Source organism: Pleurodeles waltl, chromosome 3_2 (genome assembly GCF_031143425.1).
Source record: "Pleurodeles waltl isolate 20211129_DDA chromosome 3_2, aPleWal1.hap1.20221129, whole genome shotgun sequence".
Lineage (NCBI taxonomy): Eukaryota > Metazoa > Chordata > Amphibia > Caudata > Salamandridae > Pleurodeles > Pleurodeles waltl.
Genome location: NC_090441.1, coordinates 151,091,928 through 151,112,987, shown reverse-complemented (window position 1 = coordinate 151,112,987; position 21,060 = coordinate 151,091,928). Strand labels below are relative to the sequence as shown.

Genomic DNA, 21,060 nt, shown 5'->3' with positions numbered 1-21,060 from the left:
ATGCACACTCACATGCCACTCTCTCTCACACACACCCATGCACACTCACATGCCACTCTCTCTCACACACACCCATGCACACTCACATGCACTCTCTCTCTCTCACACACACACACACACACACTGTAACACACGCATATGCATTTACACACCCCTCGGGGACACACAGAGACTTCCATGTCTCTTTCTCACACACACCCACATACAACACACACTCATATGAACACTCACATGCCTCACATACACACCAATACACAAACAAATTCACACACCTCTCTCTCTTACACACACACACACACACAAAACCCATTCACACTCACATGCCTCTGTCTCACACACACACACACTGTAACACACTCTGGCACTTACACACCTCACGCAGATACACCCACAGACTCACATGCTTCTCTCACACACACCCACATACAACACCCTCATATGCACACTCACACGCCTCACATACACATCAATACACAAACACATTCACACACCTCTCTCTCTTATACACACACACAAAAATGCACACTCACGTACACACTGAAACGTAAATTCACATGACTCACACACACACATATATAACATATAATACTCCTCTCCCAACACACACACGACCATAGTCTTTAGAAGGCACTACCCGGAAATTTTGCAAATTACATCACTGAAAGTAGACAGCAGGAAACTGCTCCGCCCTGTTTTCAGATACCTAATAGGTTCAACAGCCTTGGACCCTATTAGGGTTTGACCAATGCAGCTGCCTTAACATGCTTACAATGCTTCATTTGGTACAACAAGTGCACCTAAATCCTCCTTTTCAGTCTGCCAGGTGGGCGGTCAGCACCAGACCTTTTCCAAAATTCGGCCTCCTCAACTCAGATTGTAATCCCTGCCATGCTGGCTATTCTACTGCCAGAGTACGTCCCTCGTCCGTCTCCTGCAGACAAATGCAGACATAATGTAACTACTGAGTATCCAAGGAGGGCCTGTGGTTTACACTGTTCATCACTTTGTTACCCCACACCCATCATCAGTCTACCTTATCTGTTTTAGAGATGGACTCCTTTTGTTACTAGTGACTGGCAAAATAGTTATGCCAGTAATCACTCTCCCTAGTAGGGTGACGAAAAGTATTGACCCTAGTAATGATGGTGATGAATCTGGCGACCCGGCCTGCCTCTGAGCATCAATAAAACGTTGAGGATGACGAGTGACTCAGGCACTATTGTCGCATAATTGAGACAGTGGTGTAAAGATAACTACAAACAGCTAGGCTTCTAAGCACCCTTTGTATTATCCTCCCCGCATCCCATGCCCCATTAATTATACCTAGTTCCACGGTTTATACATCTTATACATCTTATACATACATACATACATACACACATTCCTACCTACAAACATACATGCGTACACATCTAACTGACCAAGATCAGAACTTCAGAACTGAGACTCAGAATTGTTACTACCACAAGCATATGCCCACAAATGGACAGCATGCTCTGCAGCAATGAAGCCTCCAGACAGACCACATATCCTGCCCTTAGAGTACCACCCCCTGCACTCAACTGCTAGCAACAGAGCATACTCACTGCTGCCAAAGAACACAGGCAGCTGCCTTCACCCTGGCCATTAGGCCCAGTGGGCTGGAAACAGATTACATCCAGTGGCAATATGTCACAAACCTTACACACCACTCCTTCCCACTAGACTTGGCAGCACTATCTTGAGATGTTGTCATTTTAGCCATTTAAACTAATGTAACATGATGAGCTTTTCCCATGCTCGATTATATAGAGATTCACAAAGATACTGACTGAAAACATGTGACAATCTGAACTTTGTAAATCCATTAAAGATGACAGGAATCAGCAGCTCCAAGTAGTAAAGGTTACAAGTACCTCATTAATACCCAAGAGAAGCAATGATGATAAGGTCTTCAGCCACCTAAGAGAACGGTCCAAATGACTCCTTGAAGAACATTCACACACAAAACATAAGACATGACACATGAAACACTCACATCATCGTGCCTCAAAGGCAAAACACACAGAGAATATGACAGATATTTATATTCTGGAGTTTTGCAACTCCAAACTACACATCCCAGCAATCAGTGCAACTGGAACTAAACGACCACTGAGGAAAGACTAACACTTGGAATGATGAAATATGAGAGATATCATGTGGTTACAAACAGAAAGCCATAGTAAAATACACCACAAGATAACACCTTCATACATGCTATAGCCATGAATGGAAATAAGGCATATCGGAAATCCGCCTCCTGGCATCTACAGTTTTGCCTTCTAAAATGAGGTGCAACTTACTCATCAGCCTTTCACAGGACACACTTGCTTTGTGTCTTAATCGCCTGCATGGTCGCAGTGCTTAATTTGAGCAGGTGGTTTCCGGTGCGGGCACTGACACTTGCTTTTGAGGGCTGGCACTTATTTTTCTGCATCAGGCGTTTACTGCGAGCAAAGGACACTTATGGCGGAGGAAGAGAAAAACGAAAAAGTGTCACAAAGGGAGAAAGCAGAAGGCTGCAAGGGTGAGTTGAAGGGGCAGGGAGTGGCGGTAAATGGATTAAAGAGGCCCAAAATTAAGTTAGGATTACCCTGCCTCAGTATTCTGTGCTCTCCCATGGAATTGCAGCATTCAATTGTTTCAAAGGAGAGCTTTGGGCACCGGCACCTTTTTATTTACAAATTAAGTACTGCGTGGCAGACTCAGGCACAAGTCAGGTCTACGACTCTGAAGGGCTAGGAGACTGAGGGAAAGACTTCGTAGGCCTGATTTGTGAAGGACTCTACAGACGAGGCACTGGCATTCTAGAGACAGGTCTCAACTCTGATTGCCATGTTTCGAAGACTTTTAGAGTCACAGAGTTGACATAGTCTACAAAACCCCTGTGGCTCTCATTAGGAGTGGCCCAATGGCAGACACGTGACTTATCTGTTCCCAAAAAGATATTAAATGATAGCCCAGCGATCAATATTTATCGAGGCTATTAAATCACTCCTATTTCGAGCTTTACCCATCCAAATAGGCATTCGGTACCTTTCACTTTAGATCCACAGTTGCCAGTATTTACCCCATTAAATGTTCAGACCGTCTGACCTGGGTAAAGTTGCTGGGTTTGTGGTAATTTACAGTGAAACTCACGACTCCAAGCCCTGCGCAAAACTAAAAAAATGGGCCACTCGTACTGAGGCCCTAAGTTTCCATCAGAGTCAATAAGTTTGTCAAGTTCACTCTGGGAACAGTCCGATTCTGACGTCCTCGAATGTGTCTATTCTACACTTTCGCCAATTACACCTGCCACCGAAATACATCAGCACTGACATGAGATCAGAGCATCTATGGACACCTGTTATACGAGACATCTCATGATTTACCACCAGGATCACATGCTCCTTGGATCCCTCGAATGTGTCCGTTCAGCCACCGCACCTACCCACCAAAACTCATCAATGCAGACCCTGATTACAGCGCACAGATGCACACCTGCTGCCCAAGCCATGAGTGACTTGCTACCAAGATCATATGATATTTTGATCGGTCTCTTCTGTCTCTCTGGAGAGGAGGTGGGGGGGGGGGGGGGGGGGGTCGCAACGGGGCAATCGTCATAGCTCAAGGTCCCACCTCTGAAACGGTCCACATTGCCATCTGGAAAACATCTTCATCACCGCACCGGCTGTGGGGAAGCGCTCACATATACCACTGCATTAAAATGTAACATCTTGTGATGGAGGTTTTCCTGTTACTAACGCAGGGTCAGGCAGGGTCAGGCAGGGCACAGCAAGGTGCATGTGAGGTGAGTTACTCCGGCAGACAGTAACCCATTGACAGAGGGCCAAGTTAGCTGGATAGCAGCAAGAGTACAGCAATTTTAGAACAAGGAAGGGAGGGACGCGGGCCTCATTTACAAGGCAGAAATATGCCGCATCTACAAGACATGCCGCATTTCTATCCCTTCCCCCTGTGCCGGCGCACAAATTACTGCCTAGCGCCCATGCACGCACCGATGCCTGCATTGCGGGGATGATTGTTTTTGTCTAGGAAGGGGCACCTTCCTGCACAAAAACAATCACAAGAGGTGTTTTCCTCTTTCCCTTTCTGCAGCACACATAGAAAGAGGAAAAAAAGGTGAGAAATATAGATATTTCTCCCTGTTGCATGACTTTAACAGCACCTCGGAGGTGGCATAGGAATCTGACACATTCCCAGACTTGTAAATCTGGGAATGCGTCAGATTCCTTTGGGTTCCAGGGGTGTTGCATGGGAACACCCCATGCAACGCCCATGGATCGCCCCTTTCACGCAGTGTTACTCTTGAAAGGAGTCCATATTTACAAGGCCATGAAAAGCCCTGCAAGGTGGCTGTGCGTGGCCTTGCAAATGTGGGCTGGCACGCCGCACCACTGCAGCAACAAACAAAATGATGCTCCGGTAGATCAGTGTGCCACTTGGGCCTCGTAAATGAGGCCCTAGGAGTTTTCGAGTAGCAGTAATAGACATTTATGATCTGTTAATATGTTCTTTTTTTAATGGAAGAACTGAGATGGAAAATAGCTCGGCCGATTCATTATTACAGTTTTTGAATTTGCCACCTGCATATCAATAACCAGCAGGTAAGGAGCTTCAGAGAGGTGTGAGCCCCAGGGAATGGTCCCCAGTTTGGGCGTGAGCCAACCACTGGGGTAGTAATGAATGATCTGAGGCAGTGGTTCCCAACCTTTTAACTTCTGTGGACCCCCACTTTATTATTATTAGAACCCGGGGACCCCCACTGAATCATTATTAGAATCCGGGGGAACCCCCCACTAAGTCAACACTGAAAGCTGGGGACCTAATCTATTAATATAATTTAATTTTCTAAGCAGTCGCGGACCCCCTGAGGAGGCTTCGCGGACCCCCAGGGGTCCCCGGACCACAGGTTGGGAACCACTGATCTGAGGCAAGGGCTGAGAAATGGAGTCTGGGAGGTGGGTGGAAGGGAGGATGGGTGTGGAGGTCAGGCTAATGCCAGGAATATCTTGCTATCATGCTAGACCAGATGATTCATACAGGTAGGTGCTCAAGGAAGTTCCCATGATGAGGCCGTGCATGCTCAGCTTCCAGCACGTGAGCTCTGTCAGTCAGTCAGTTATTGTTAACTGAACACGGCTGAACCATTTTTTATAACTGTATTTTTGGTACTGTATTGTATTTTAGTTTTAAACAAAGCTTTATATGTTTTTATACTGGAAGTTAATCAATTATGTAATTGTCTATTTTATGTACTGGATTTTGAGTGATGGTCTGTGTAAACTGTATTGATACAGATCTTTTATGGCTTTTCTGCCGGATAAAGTATTTGACTGACTGACTGGCTTGGGAGCTCTGTGGCACATGACAGATACCCTTTGCACTTGTCCTTTCCTATAGAAATTGTCATTGTAGTCCAGGCTCTTTCCATCCTCCCTTTGCCTACTTTCTATGAAGTTGACACAACAAATCCCTTGGTGCTAATGATGGTCCAAGGTGGGCTGAGAGTGAGCATCCTACTGCGGGCCTTACTGCCAGCCCTCCACCTTCAGAGATATGGACCACATGCTTCGTACTGCACAGCACTAGGAGGCTTGTTGTGCACATCTGGACGTTGTGTAAGGTCATGTACCCAACCGGCCTTTGCCACATCCCTGCTCCTCTCCCAGAAGATTAAATGCCAGATGCATGCACAGCCAGCCTCCCTTGGCAGAGCATGCTGCTATCTCACTCATTTATGTGCTACAGGTATGCTTGGTGGGCTTTGTCTCTGCATCAGACATCTGCGGGGGGATGCTCACCTCAATGCAAACATGCTGTTGCCCTTATCTGTGTAGAATGGGGATAAGGTTCATATGTATGATTGCTGCTTCCTCTACTTTCTCCCTCATGTCTGCTTCCCCCGCCCTCTTACTCTCCACCCATCACCAATATGGAACAGTTACTTACTGTTCACCCCACAGGCTCCTTAAAGATACATTGAGGGATAGAGAAGCAAGTTATCCACATTGTGGAAATTCTGGGGGGGACAGTGGGCGGAGTCACATGGGTGAACTTTGAGTGAGAAAGATTAGCTACGCCAGCTCACAAGTCAGGGGTACACGCAGGTACACGGCGTCCACCCACTAGTTTCACAAGATAGAAGCTGTCCACCCTGCCAAGTAGCTGTGCCACACTGTAATATGCTGAACTTCTCCTGATGTAATGTTTAAACACCGTGACTTATTCAGCAGTGCCTGCAGGTTTTCTGCTTTCCTTCTGAGCAGCAACATGCTGGCAGAGGCAAGGGGGCATTTTTTTTACTTTAAATTTGAGCTGGGCCAAAACAGAGGCTGAAGTTAAGAGGCCATCAGGCCTCCTTTTGTTCTCGTAGGAGCTATCTGGAGCTTCACACCTAGCTGCAATGGTGGGGAAACAAAGGCACACAGTTTGTGGTCACTTCACAGGTACTTAAAAGGGGCATGAATTTGACTTTGGTCAGTCCTGGTAATTAAGAGACATGCATGCTCAGTAAGAATGCCTGGTATGCTGGTCTGTTCCTTTATTTACACTAATTGCAATTTAAATATCAGTATTTTGTTTTATTTCTTTTATAGCGCTACTTATTCCAACTCAGGGTGTCAGAGTGCTTTACATCATATGTACACGATATATACACTGACAATAAATCATAAAAGTACAAATCTATGTACAGGATGTGTTACCTAGGATAGTGAAGGCTACAAGGTGTAGGAGTCACATGTCTTTCATAGCTCACTGTGCTAAATTAGAAGGATTACAATTTATGAACTGCAAGTAGCAAAAGGGTCCCTGCATTAAAACGGTAGCCCAATTACATATGTACATAAAATAAAAATCTGTCATGATAAGCTTTGCAGGAATTACGTTAGCCCCTTGGCTACTTTGATTCAAAACGGACTAGACACAACACACATCTCTCCAAAAATGAGTTAATCACCAGAGTTATCTTTACATTATTATTATTCCCTGAGATTTACAGGGCAAAGCACTCTGCAGCAAGTGTCTTAACCCCATAAGATGTTTTTTTAAATGCAGTCTGTGCAATCAATTAAGCGGAGCAGATTTATTGCCAAGTTTCTCCTTGTGTCAGTTTCTTTGTGTCAGAGATTTTTTTTAAATGTGAAACTGAGGCCGAGATATTGTGTCAGGTTTGTGTCACGTTTTTGGCACAACCCCAAAGCAAGATCTCATTTGTTAAATCTGGTAATTCGCTCAAATGTACTCCTTATAGACCTGCTAAATATATGTGTGAGGTCTTAAGAGCAGATGGCACTTCTTGTGATGCCACGTCTGTGAGGTTATGGGTTGTAATGCCACTTCCTGTGATGTCACTTCCTGTGATGCCACTTGCGATGTCACAAGCTGTGCAATCACACGCCATGATGTCACTTGTGTCCTGTACAACTTGGTTAGTCCCCCCACATCTTTTTTAGGACTTGTGCCCTGCACTACGCCACACACTGAGGCCATTCTTTGCATGCACACTCACCAGTGCAGTGCTTCTGCAGCCGCAGGATCTCCAGGTGCAGGTCATGGAGCAGGTCCAACTGCTCCTTCTTCAGGAACGCGATGTTTCGCTGCACGCTCTGGATCTGCCTCTCCAGGGACGCGGTCTCCATCACTACCCGCAGATGAGCTCAGGCCTGCAGGGACATGAAACGACCAATGTTCAGAGCAGAAGAAGCCTGGCTCGTGACCCACCACCTGAGCACAAAGAACCTCCGCCTTCCACAGAAGCTGGGAAGCAACACTGACACCAGCATGGACACAAGCGGATGTGGAAATAACAGGACTGTGTTCGCCTGTGCCATAATGCCTGCACTCACGAGTAACCAAACACTGCTTTGTCTCCCAAGTTCATGGACAGCACTGGTGGACAATGCAGGGGGAATGTCCCAGCTGACCCTACAGCCATTATATACCATTCTAACCATTCCACTGACCGCCAGATCTCCCAGTGCCACCCCATGATGGATGAGGGGGCCATTAAAAGCAGACTCCTGAGGCCACTGAAGAGAGTGCTTGCGTCTCTGACCCCTACTGCTACTACAGCTGAGGCCCAAATGCCACAGGAACCCCACCACTGCCTTGGCCCCAACATTGCAGCCTCACTTTCACAAGCACTCTCTACTACAAGGAAGCCACCCCACCAGTGCTCATCCATCACAGGGACTCCAGACCCTCGGTACCTCCGACTGCTTGTCAGGCCACATCCCCTGCAAACAAGAAATACTGCAGTATTATTGCTACCTTTTGCTTTCTTTGTGTAAGGAAAAGAAGGGGCAGGGGTATATAATTGTTACAGAAAACTGTGGCCCGTAAAGCTGGGTACGTTCATTATTAATAGACACCTATGGCCAATTATTTAGAACGTTTGTGTTGATATAACTATCAAGTAATCACATCTCTCATTAAATATTAGTGCTCGGTGCTCGCCCGTATTGCACACTGTGTTGAACCCCATTCCAGTGCGCGTGCGCAAGACACGGTGCACATCCTTCCTGCCAATACAAGTACAACACATTGTGTCATTTATGAGCGTGTAAGGTGTGGCTGACAGTGTTTCGCGCCCCTACAGATGCAGTCACCAGGACAGGCCAGTGTGGAGAGAGGGCCCGCGAGAGAGTCGCTGTAAAGCTGCGGTGCACATGTACTGGAGTAGATATGCATGCGGGGCGATATTTTAAACTGAATATTTTGGTAGAACACCAGGACTTGGACACATTTTATGGTCTTTCGTGGCATATGTGCCCAATGTCAGGAGCTTTGTTCGAATTGTTCTGGAGCTCCCTGAGCAGGGCCCGCTTTCCACTGGTGCGCCCGGTGCAGCAATATTTTTTGGCGTCCAACCCCCACGACCAACTCCTCGGATTCCCCCCTCTCTCCCACCCGGCGAAAGTGGCCCTCATCTCTCCATAGCCCCTCTCACATACTTTTCATTAGTTTTAAAGCACTTGTGAATGTCGCCTTTACTAACCCACTCAGCTATCCACATAGAACCCAGTTCTGTTCTTTACAACGGGCACATTAACCCTCTGTGCTATCTCCTGGTGAGTCAGAACTGCCACTGGACAGAACGCCATCTATCTCTCGCTAGCAGGAACATTAATCCCAAATTATCTTGACATTTTAATTGCGTCCTGGAAGCTGGGCAAAGAAACGTTTCAGCAGCTGCTTTTAAATCACAAGTTTCAGGTATTGCTAAACACAGCGCCCCACTGAGGTCAGCGCCAGGTGCGGCCGCACCGATCGCACCGCCCTAAAGCCGGCCCTGTTCCTAAGCCGTGCCGGACACACTCTCTCTGCACCTTCCACCATGTGTGTTAACCACTGAGGACGTGGGGTGTCTCCTTCCTGTGCCACAGTCTCACCCGAGCACAAAGGTCTTTCCTTTCCAGTTCGTGCCTCACAGCCGTGGAAACCTATAATGACCCCGAGAGCAGAGGGCGCCACAAACACGCGCTCCTTTCCACACACGTTGGTGTTCCGCCTAGTCTGTCCGGTGACACTCCACGCAGCCTCTAGCTGCACAATACACCACAGACTCATAATGATAAACAACTTTTTCCAGCTGACAGCTCCTTTGTCCACATACATAACAACCCTACTGTATGCTATATTTACAAGTCACACATATGCACCCCTTCTTTGTGCTACTGGAGATCCACATGCAACTAAGAAACTATGTGGGTGATGTTGGGTCGGACCAGTGTTTTGTGTCTCGGGGGAGCTCAATCATACATTACTATGTACACAGGATAGTACCATGACACCCTGTGATCTGACACCATCCCTCCTTCCAAGCGGGTGTAAGACGTTCACACATTCTGACCACAATCCTTTCCTTCAACATATCACAAAGTTTGAATGTTATGAAAAGACATCTTACAAGCCACAATCGAAACAAGAGACCACAAACAATGGCCACTTCCATTGAATGCTGCCATCTGTATCACACCTCCATGTGTCTAGTTCCTGCCCATCGCTTACTACTAGAATGCTGCCCCGGGAGAGTGAAGCCATAATATAATCCTCCCACTTTAAATTGCAAAGATCTCACTGAGGTGTCCCTGGGATCAGTGAGTCTGTAGTCTATTCACCTTACGTGTCAGTGTCCCACCTTGGACTACAACTAGGAACCCGTAATATGACATTTTGTTAGAGACACAGGGAAGGTTTATCAAGCTCTTGCATCACGCACGGTGATGCAAGGCAACGCAAGGGCTTAAGTCAGATTTACTAAACCATGTAGAGCCACCTTGCATGGCTCTGTGTCGTTTAGTAATCCTGGAGTAACGATAGGCAGTACAAGACTTGAGCAGAGGGATCAGATTTGCTATTCTCACTCAAAACTAAGCCACATTGGAAACAAGCATTTGCAACGGCATGGGTTTGCTCGACCTAGAGCTATTAACGTTGTAAAGTCCTAACCGGACTTTAATAATAATAATAACACAAGCTTTATTCGGTCATAAACCATCAAAGCAGAAACAACATTATTCATATAATTGCACACACAAATAAAATTCAGTGAAGAAAAAATAAATAACAGACAATAAAAACATAATTCATTATTAACAATAAAACCAATAAAATCTCTCAATGCATATCCCAGAGCATGCCTAATTATGAACTACAATAATTTAAAAAAATGAGTTCGTATATACCATGCAGCCACAAGGAACTTGCTAACTGCATGGAATAAAATAACAGAAGTATCACTCTTTAAAATCCTAAGGGCTGTAGCAAATTGCCTAAAGCCCAGCATCTGACAGACTGGACGAATCCACTTACGACGGGGAAAGGCATACGCTGTACAGAAGAACATAAAATGTTCAACTGATTCCAAAGCAGAATTACAGCATGGACATAGTCTAAGTATCGGCGATGGCCTCCGACTGTTAGCAAAGGACAGTAGCGGTAAACACCCGTAACGAAAGCGAACATACAAACTCTTCCCCAAAGTATTGGGGATGGGATCTAAAAAAGGGTCAAACTCAGGATACCATTTAAATCCAAGGAAAGCATTAGTCAATCGTCCATGTGATAAACCAAGGAGATAATTGTTCCTAACATAGGACCAATATACTTTTTTCAAAGACAATTTGTAGGCCTTCTCTAAGTCCTGTGGGTTCTCCCAATAATTCCAGAGCCCCAGGATATAGAACCAATTAGAGACATGCCTAAACCATGGAATGGATATTACAATGGATCTTTTTAAAAGGTCAAGAAGAGAATCCCTGTAGACGACAAGCTAGGGAGTTGTCCAAATTCTTACCCAGAAAAGTAGAGGTTTTAGGGCTATCATATCAGAGATACGATTAAAACCAAGATCTAAAAAAACAGGGATCAGGAGGGTGCTACCTGGGCACGCAAGTAATGCTCTAGCAAAGTTATTCTCACCCACAGCTAATTTAAAAGTCTTACAAGAGCCCCACACTTCAGCATCATAAATAGCGGAGAAACGGCTTTTGTAGCTATACTCTTATCAAAGCGCAGAATAGCCCCAGATCTATGTTGGAGACGGGGACACACTCTTGTTAATCTGTTCTTCCCAGAGCAATTTATTAGAGATCCTCACACCCAGGTAATCTATTGAACTTACTTCCCCCAGAGGAGCCCCAGCTAAAGTAATAGTACATCTCCTGGCTGATCGAGGGCTAAGCATCATTAATTTGGTTTTACTAGCATTTAGTTCCAGCCCATGGTCAGTACAGAAGGTTGTAAACTTATCCACAAGGGTCTGGAGACCCATTGGGGTCTTAGAGATAAGGAGAGAATCATCCGCAAAAAGCAGTATAGGGATATTTTGCTCATACAAGGACGGGGCATGGTTTTGGCGAAGAGACACACCTTGTACCACCTCATTTATGTATAAAGTAAATAAGGTTGGTGCCAAAACACAACCTTGACGAACCCCCCGTTGAATAGCAATATGATCTGTCAATTCACCCTGATTACCCCACCTCACCTGGGCGTATGTGCCCTCATGTAACCGTTGCAGGAGTTAAATTATGTTTGTTGGAGTACCTATTTTATATAGAACATCCCATAATTTCCCTCTAGGGACCATGTCAAAGGCAGACCAAAGGATCACGAAGGCAACATACAATTTTTGTTTAGCAAGCATTACATAATTCCAATATAAAAGTGCCAACCTAAAAACCTAATCCATGGTACTAATTTTGAGGCGAAAGCCTGCCCGAAGTGGAGACATCTTGTAATGGGTATCAACCCAATCTAAAAGCCTTCCCTAAAGTTGTTTAGACAATTTTGTTTTGAAGATTATCAATAAGGCTAATAGGTCTATAATTGCCAGGGGAACTCACCACTCCCTTTTTGTAAATAGGAACTATTTCAGCCCCTTTCCACGTACTGGGTATTAACTCCCTGCTGCTATTGTATTACATATCATATTTATATAACTGGAGCAAATCACTGGCTCAGACTTATATAGGTCTCCCAATATCTTGTCTGGACCTGGGCTTTGGAGGGTTTAAAGAATTTATTGCGGCTAGTGTTTCCCCCAAGGTGAAAACAATATAATCATCCTGTTTACACACATCCGTTCCCAGGTCACCAAATGATGGACTCACTGCAGCTGACTGTTGGGAGTAAAGGTTACAAGAGGAAGAATTACAGGGCATAGCATAAAGATTAGAAAAATGATCAACCCAACTCTCGGGTTAAATATGAGTACGAATTATGTTCTTGCCTTCTCTATGTCTATCAGACAATACTTTCCAGAAAGACATATTATTGTTAAGTCTAACAGCATTCAACAGGTTCTGCCAAATTAAGTCGTCCCGACGTTTCTTTGCCTGTGCTATAGCTTTATAATAGGCTAGTCTGGCTGTTCTAATCGCCACCTGAGAGCGGGACACGATGGCTAATTTCAATAAATGTTTGGCCTTTGAACAATCCTTATTAAACCATTCTCTATTTTTTGTTGAGTGATCAAATGGCTTAATAGGAGTTCTCTTATAAAAAATGTTTTGCAGCTTATGTATCATTATCTCATAGATGGTAAAAATTGGAATATTGGCAACCTCATGCCCCTCATAATCTGCCATAACACCAATAAACAATTTGTAAATCTCTCTGATCGTTTATGGATTGGACAGTACTTTTGGCCAACTGACACAGACTTTAGTTGCCACATAAATTGAAAATGAAAAGTAATACAGTTTTACATAAGCGAACCGATTTAAAGCACCACCCCTTGAGCATGAAGGAATACACAAAAGGAAACAGAAGTTTGCTTGCCGTCAAATGTATTGGCAAATGTGCAATTATCCATGTAACAGCGTCAATGTCATTCAAAGCGCTCGACTACTGCCCAGCGAGATCACGCTGCGTAGGAAATAAAAAATAAAGTAGTCCAGAAGCCATACGGAAAACATGGAGCCTCGTATGTTTTCAATAGTTGGTCGGTGAGCTCGAGGAGGACTAAACGCCACAAAAGGCATGACGTATGCAAGCCTTTCACAAATGAAAGCAGGTGATTTTTAAAAGGCAAGCCCACAAACCAACTAAACTGATGGGAATGTGGTGGGCGTGGTTAAAAGCCCACAGAAAGATTACAGCAGGCTAGAGAGCTTGCCTGCTCGAGCCTAGAAAGTGTGGGACTCTGGGGGAGGTCAGATTTACTATTCATAATGTAAACTAAGCAAGATTGTGGAAGGTGTTGGATATTTGGTAGATGGGGGGCAAGGAGTTTGGAGATTGACTATTTCTACTTCAAACTAAGCAACATTGGGGAAAACGTTGGACTCTGAGGGGGTCAGATACATATTCCAACTGCAACTCAGCAACACTGAGGAAAAAGTTAGACACTGGGGGAGTCATATTTACTGTTTCTACTCTAAACAAAACAAAATTAGGGAAAGCATTGGACACTGAAGGGGTCACATTTACTCTCACTCTAAGTTAAGCACCATTAGGGAACACACTGGACTGCGGAAGGGTCAGAATGACTATTTCCACTCCAACCTAAACAACATTTGGTAGACCACTGGACCACTCCAAACTAAACAACTCTGGGGAAAACATTCAGCCTTAAACAGAGGGGATTTACTATTTCCACGTCCAACAAAACAACACCTGGGAAATAACTGGGCTATGGATGGGTGGTATCAGATTTTATGTTCTGTCTCCAAGCTAATTCAAATTAAAGGGAAAAAAAAGAGAAAGTTACATAAATTAATCTAAACAACATTAACAAAATCTGAAATGCATTACCTATTAAAAATAAAACTTGTAAATATAAAATAAATATATATAATGTAATAAATGTAATATCTGACATATACATTTAGATTGATACAATAATGAAATTCACAAAATTTAAATGTAAATTCATAAAAATCAGTGTATGGCTTCTTAAATAATAATACAATGAAATGGGTTTTAAAAAATCAGAAACACACTTCTTAAACAAAACAAATTATTCTATTTTATTAGGTGATAAACAAATATTGTTAACATTTGAACAAAACATATACAAGTATTTAAAACATAACATTAAAATATTTAACTTTAAAACATTCCCCACCGAAGCTCCTATAATAAAATGTAATTAACTTCAGACTATGAAAACATTATTTTAAAACACTTTTCACCCAAAACCTTTATGAAAACAACTATTCTGAAAAATGTGTAACATAAAATTTAAGAAACTATTTTTAAACTATATATGTACACATATATATATATATATATATATATATATATACATATATATATATTTATATACTTATATATGTGGGTGTGTAATAAAATATTTTACAATAAAAAAGTACATTTAAAATATTTATTTAGAATACTACCTGCCGAAAATAATACATATAGAAATTAAAAAAATTAACATATTAAACCAATAAATATAAAAACACCCCAACATAGCACAAAAGTTACAAAAATAGAATATTTAGATAACAAACAATACAATAAATTACACATTATTAACAAAACACATACAGCAATAAGAAAAAACAAAATATTAAAGTAATTGATATTTAAAACACTTATATTATTGTTTAAAACAGAAAAATAATTTAATTAACATCAATATTGTGAGTCTGCTTTTATAGTCCTGGAATTTTTCATGTGCTACCTCCTCCTTCTCATGTGACTCCTGAGCTCCACACCTAACCTGCCCCGCAGCCTTTAAGGCCCATCCTCCGGTGCAACCACACTCCTGCTACAGGTCAAACCAGTGCTTAATTTGTGCTTGTTGTTTCTGGTGCTGAGCACCAGCACTTATTTTTGAGGGTCGGCGCTTAGTCTTCTGCCTCAAGCATTTACTGCAAGCAAAAGACACATATGGGAGACACGGAGGAAGAGAAAAACAAAAAAGTGTCACACTGGGAGAAAGCAGAAAGCTGCAAGAGTGAGCTGAAGGGGCAGGGAGTGGCTTTAAATGGATTGAAGAGACCTGAGATGGCTTCAGGATTACGCTGCTTCTATATTCCGTGTTCGGACATTTAAATGCAGCAGCCGTGTGTTTAAGAGGAGGGCTTTGAGCACCGGCACGTTTTTATTTACTAATTAAGCACTGGGTCTAACCTTCCAGCTACAGCACTTACTCCGTAACTCTCCTTCTACACTTGCAATCTGAAGTCTTTTGTTCTGGATTAAGGGCCACATGTAGGCATGTATAATTTTGCGACTTGCAATTTGCGAGTCATAGCGACTCGCAAATTGCAACTCGCAAAACCAAATGCAGAAAGGTGTCTCAGACACCTTCTGCGACTCGCTATGAGGTCGCAAAGACCCACCTCATGAATATTAATGAGGTGGGTCGCAGTTTGCGACCCCATAGCGAGTCCATGCACTCACAGGGATGGTGGCCTGCTGGAGACAGCAGACCTCCATGTCTGTGACTGCTTTTTTAATAAAGCAGTTTTTTTTTTTCTTTTTGCAGCCCGTTTTCCTTAAAGGAAAACGAGCTGCAAAAAGAAAAACTTCCGAAACCATTTGGTTTCGGTTTTTTCAGAGCAGGCAGTGGTCCATAGGACCACTGCCTGCTCTGAAAAAACATTTTTGTTGACATTCACAAAGGGGAAGGGGTCCCATGGGGACCCCTTCCCTTTTGTGAATGAGTTACCACCCACTTCAAGTGGATGGTAACTGCGAGTTGGTTTGCGACCGCATTCGCGGTCACAAAGCAACTCAGCATGGCGATGCGGTTGCAAATAGGAAGGGAACACCCCTTCCTATTTGCGAGTCACAGCCTCAAATTGCGAGTCGGTACCGACTCGCAATTTGAGGTTGTGCATCGCGTTAGGCCTTTTGCACGCTGCAAACTGCAATTTTCGCAGTTTGCGACGTGAAAAAGGCTACCTACATCTGGCCCCAAATCCTTACAATACAACAGACAGAACTTCTTCAGGGATCCTGTACTTGAAAAGGAATGATATTAGGCTAGAACCCTATTCCCAGAGAAAATCCTGCAACACCTTTTTTCAGCGCACAGACGGCTAATTTCGGTATGGATCCACATCTCCCTTTTACCATGGCCATACTTTCAGGATGCGGAAGTGTGGATGGAGGATGGAGAGCTCTCAAAATCCCCTTAATGTTACCAACCAATTAGAAGACCACTGTAATCCCCCATAACAACTTTTTAAAAGGATAAATTATTAACAGCATCAAATTAAAATGGGGAACTGGGGATCCAGGAGCACATGACATACCTAATAGACCAGTGGTTCCCAACCTGTGGTCTGGGGACCCCTGAGGGTCTGCAAAGCCTCCACAGGGGGTCCGAGACTGCTTAGAAAATTAAATAGTATTAAAAGATTAGGTCCCCGGCTTTCAGTAATGACTCAGTGGTGGGTCCCTGGATTGCAAAAATGATTCAGTGGGGGTCGCTGGGTTCCAGTAATGATAAAGTGGGGGTCGACAGAAGTCAAATGGTTGGGCAACACTGTACTAGACCACAATAACAACAATCAAGGCAATAATGACAAAGCTATGCCCTTCATTGAAGAGGTTGTAACATCTCCCAGAAGGTAGACATCCAAGACTATCACAAATAACCTAGCCCCTTGAAAGCAGTATCAAACTTCATAGGAGACAACTTGTGTTGTTAAATAGGCAGAAAAGAAAAAAAACACCTAACAGTGATCTAGCAAAAACCCTAAAGATTTATTTAAGACTAATGAATTAAACAAGTATTGAGGAGCATCCCATGATAGAATTGGATGGACACAACAACAACAAGTGCAAAATGAACTTTTCACTTCCAACAAATTCTCTACAACAGGAAGAGAGCTCTGCAGGAGAGAGAACCTATTCCACTTAACAGCAAATAGACCATGGGTCTCTAGAGGATGGAGATGAAAACAATCATCTGATCATCCTTAAATGGTTCACAGGCAAAACCATAATGAATAAAACATTGAAAAGTAAAAATACCCCAGGCCCCAACCTGCTCTCAAAGGAGCCACAGAGCTTTAAAAGACTTCTTAGATCCCAATCTTGGAGGAAAAAATCCACAGTGCTGTAAGTATGCACAGTCTGCCTAGATTCTGGAGAAACTGCATGGTTGCCCTGCTGTTTAAAAATAGCTCTATTGCTGATACCACTTTGCAGCATGACAAAAGCAAGCTGTGATGGAGAGATAACATAACATGTGTATTTGTAAAGCGCACGTTCACCCGTAGGCCTCTTGGCGCTGAATAAATGATGTTTATTGTTACCCAACTCAATGGTACTCATTTTATCGACCTCAGAACTTGGATGAAAGGCTGGGTGGACCCGCCGTGATTTGAACCTGTGACCATGAGGTCAAACACAGGCCCCTACAGTGGACGCATTAGTCCCCTAAGCCACCAGACCCGGAGTACAGCTGTGCTCTCCCCAACCCATACGTTACCCAGTGGGGGGGAGGGGGACATATGCAGTACACCTTCATCCCTCAGGTAGGGAACAGAAATAAGCATTTGTTGTAGACAGCTAACAAAGGTGTACTGGACCAATGCCTTTTACTCCTTCTTGCACATGTGATCCTGACATGGTCTACCAGGAGTGTGTACAGCCTGCGTTGCTTCCAATGTGATCTTTTGACATTGCTGGCCCTCATCACCTCCACTGCACGAACTCCCTCTGATGGCATCTGCTGCCTGCCACCCTTACTTTCATCCTCGCAGACTGCATCAGTCCACAGTTCCTGGTTCTGACTTCAGTCACACATGTCCTAGACTGATTGTGCTGCTCTCTCGGAGAGTGTGTAGGGGATCTCAGAACCCTCGCCACAGCTGCTGTCACTCCCAGTGCACCACGGAACAGATGACTACTTCCCACACCTGACCTGGGTTACGGATCCAGGTGGCCACTAATCCACCCCGAGCATGCAGTCTGCACTCAACTGAACTAAGTAAGACTACTGATGTGAAAACTCCACCCGAGCTAGACACTGTGCCACTCTCAGCCACAGCTCTGCTCAGGTGAGTCCTGCTCAAGTGCCCGTAAACTGAGATACAGAGGCAAGCAGCGTAGAGCATTCTGAGTGTACTGTGTAGTGCCCTGCTGAACACATTCTAGTGTTTCACCGGCAACCCGGCTGAGGGCTGGACTTATACTCACACCCCACAGCCACCCAACACAGGCGTCACCAGTCAGGTGACCCTACCAATAAAAAGGGCTGGGCGCACGTGCCCATGGCCAGTTCTAACGACCATGCTACTGTGCCCGCGTCACTTTATTCTATAGCATGAGGGCCTAGGGCCCCCAGCACTAGAATGTGTCCAGCAGGACACTACATGCTGCACTGCAAAGCTGAGTTTAAGAGTATTGTAGTGCAACAGAAAGCATGACCACGAAGACACAGAACTTAACAGAAGTCTCAGTCTTATTTCTTTATATAGAGATAAAACACTGACCGGACAGTGTATTATACACCTGCTACCCAGACACGAAAACAGAAGTGGCTCCATTAGCCAACCAGATAGCTAAAAAGTATCCCAAATGTGCAAATCTGGCCAATTTTGTATTTGTAAAGACTATGGGGGTTATTACAACTTTGGAGGAGGTGTTAATCCGTCCCAAAAGTGACGGATATACCACCAGCTGTATTACGAGTTCCATAGGATATAATGGACTCGTAATACGGCTGGTGGTATATCCGTCACTTTACCGTCACTTTTGGGACGGATTAACACCTCCTCCAAAGTTGTAATAACCCCCTATGTGTATTTTGCAACATACGGGAATCTGCAGGCATGTGTGTCTTTCGCAGGCAATGCTTATGATAATAGCAGGGAAGTCAACAGTAAAGACCAGCTCACCTGCCTACAAAGCAGGCCCACAACTTGCTAAAAACATGGTTCACTCATTGAACTACCAGACCAGCCCTTCGGGAGAGGCCACATTACCATGTACACCGGTCCGACCTTGCCACTGCCCCCTGAAATGCAAAGCCCAAAAAGAGATACAAAATTCAGTGAGCTTAGAGGAGTACCTGTCTCCAGTAGGACAACAAAGGTACTTGTTACAAGGACTGTCTACTTGCCACAAGGGCGCAGTTCTTGTGCTATTGGATCTCTCTGAGGCATTCAACACCATCTCGCCTGATATCTTGGTATCTCGCCTTTACAATGCTGGAATAAGGCATGCCGCGCTTAAAATCCTGGAGTCCTTTTTAAGGGACAGATCTAATATTGTTAGCTGGGAGGGTTTTAAAGCTCCGGCCTTCCATTTGCCATGTGGGGTCCCCCAGGGCTCGGCGCTGAGTCCTATGCTTTTTAATGTATAAGTGGCCCCCCTGGCAAGACTTATTCGATCGTATGGTTTTACGCCATCCTCCTGTGCTGATGACACCCAGATTATCATTCCCATGTCTAGGAGCAACTGGGAGGAAGTGGCAGAGCAGTTTAATAGCTGCATGAAGGATATTGATCAGTGGATGAGACAGAATTGGCTTAAGCTTAATACCAACAAGACGGAGATTGTCTTGTATGGTTGCAGTAAGGATCTGTGGGGTCCGCGATGGTGGCCGGATGACTGTGGGCAACTACCAGTCCCGTGCGGAGCAACTAGAAACCTAGGAGTGATCTTTGATGAAGCATTAAGCTTTAAACCGCAGGTTAATGCCTTAGTGAAGTCTTGCTATTGGACACTGGAAATCCTGAGGAAAATCCTACCGTTTCTGAAGCAGGAGGAAAGAATCACGGTTATGTTGGCACTGATCATGTCAAGAGTGGACTATTGCAACTAATTGTTGTTGGATATTGATGAGTGCACTCTGACGAAACTGCAACTAATTCAGAATAATGCAGCTCATATGATTCTGGCACTTCCACGTTTAGCGTCAGCTTCCCTTAGCCTAAAGTGTCTTCACTGGCTTCCGGTGGGCAAGGGGATTATTTTTAAATCTCTCTGCCTTACCTTTAAAGCACTATATGGGGATGGTGTAGAACACCTGATGGACAGACTCAGGTGGTATCGTCCAGGACACGTCCTAAGATCGGAGAAGTCTTTTCTGATCCAGGTCTGCAGGACGCGCAGAATTAGGTGGGGAGATAAAGCGTTCACAGTGGCGGCTGCCAGATACTGGAATGTTTTACCGCTTGATATCAGAAAAGAACAAACGTCCCGATGTTTAGGAAGAGGGTGAAAACCTGGCTGTTCCCTCGGTAGGGCTATTGGCCTTCAGTCGTCTTCTTATCCTTTATGTCCTCAAGCGCTTTGATGCCAAGGCCGGAACGCGCTATATAAATGCCCATATACATACATATACATACATACGAGGCACGAGAACCCAGGACTTGTGACCTAGCGCACTGGCCTCTAGAAGTGTTGATTGTGCTATGATGTTGCTCTGCATAGCTGTTGTTGTTACTTGTCACATATATTGCACTTTGTCTGGCAGGGGCGTCGTGAACCCCCACTTTAGCAGCTTCAGCAGGGTGGGGTTCTTAATGGGCCTATTCTGTCTGCAACTCGGCAGGCAAAAGTTGATCAATACTGCTATACACGAATACAGCTCAATGGAAGCGCGAGCAGGAG

At 44.4% G+C, this 21,060-nt stretch overlaps 1 protein-coding gene across 1 annotated transcript in view; it reads right to left on the bottom strand.

The window, feature by feature from the left end:
* Positions 1 to 21,060, bottom strand: part of CCDC92B (coiled-coil domain containing 92B) — a 171,142-nt gene that overhangs the window by 136,482 nt on the left and 13,600 nt on the right. Inside the window, exon 2 of the mRNA XM_069227012.1 lies at positions 7,538 to 7,691. Within this exon, the coding sequence (XP_069083113.1) occupies positions 7,538 to 7,667 (130 nt within the window). The 5' untranslated portion in view covers positions 7,668 to 7,691. The remainder of the gene's footprint in view (positions 1 to 7,537; positions 7,692 to 21,060) is intronic.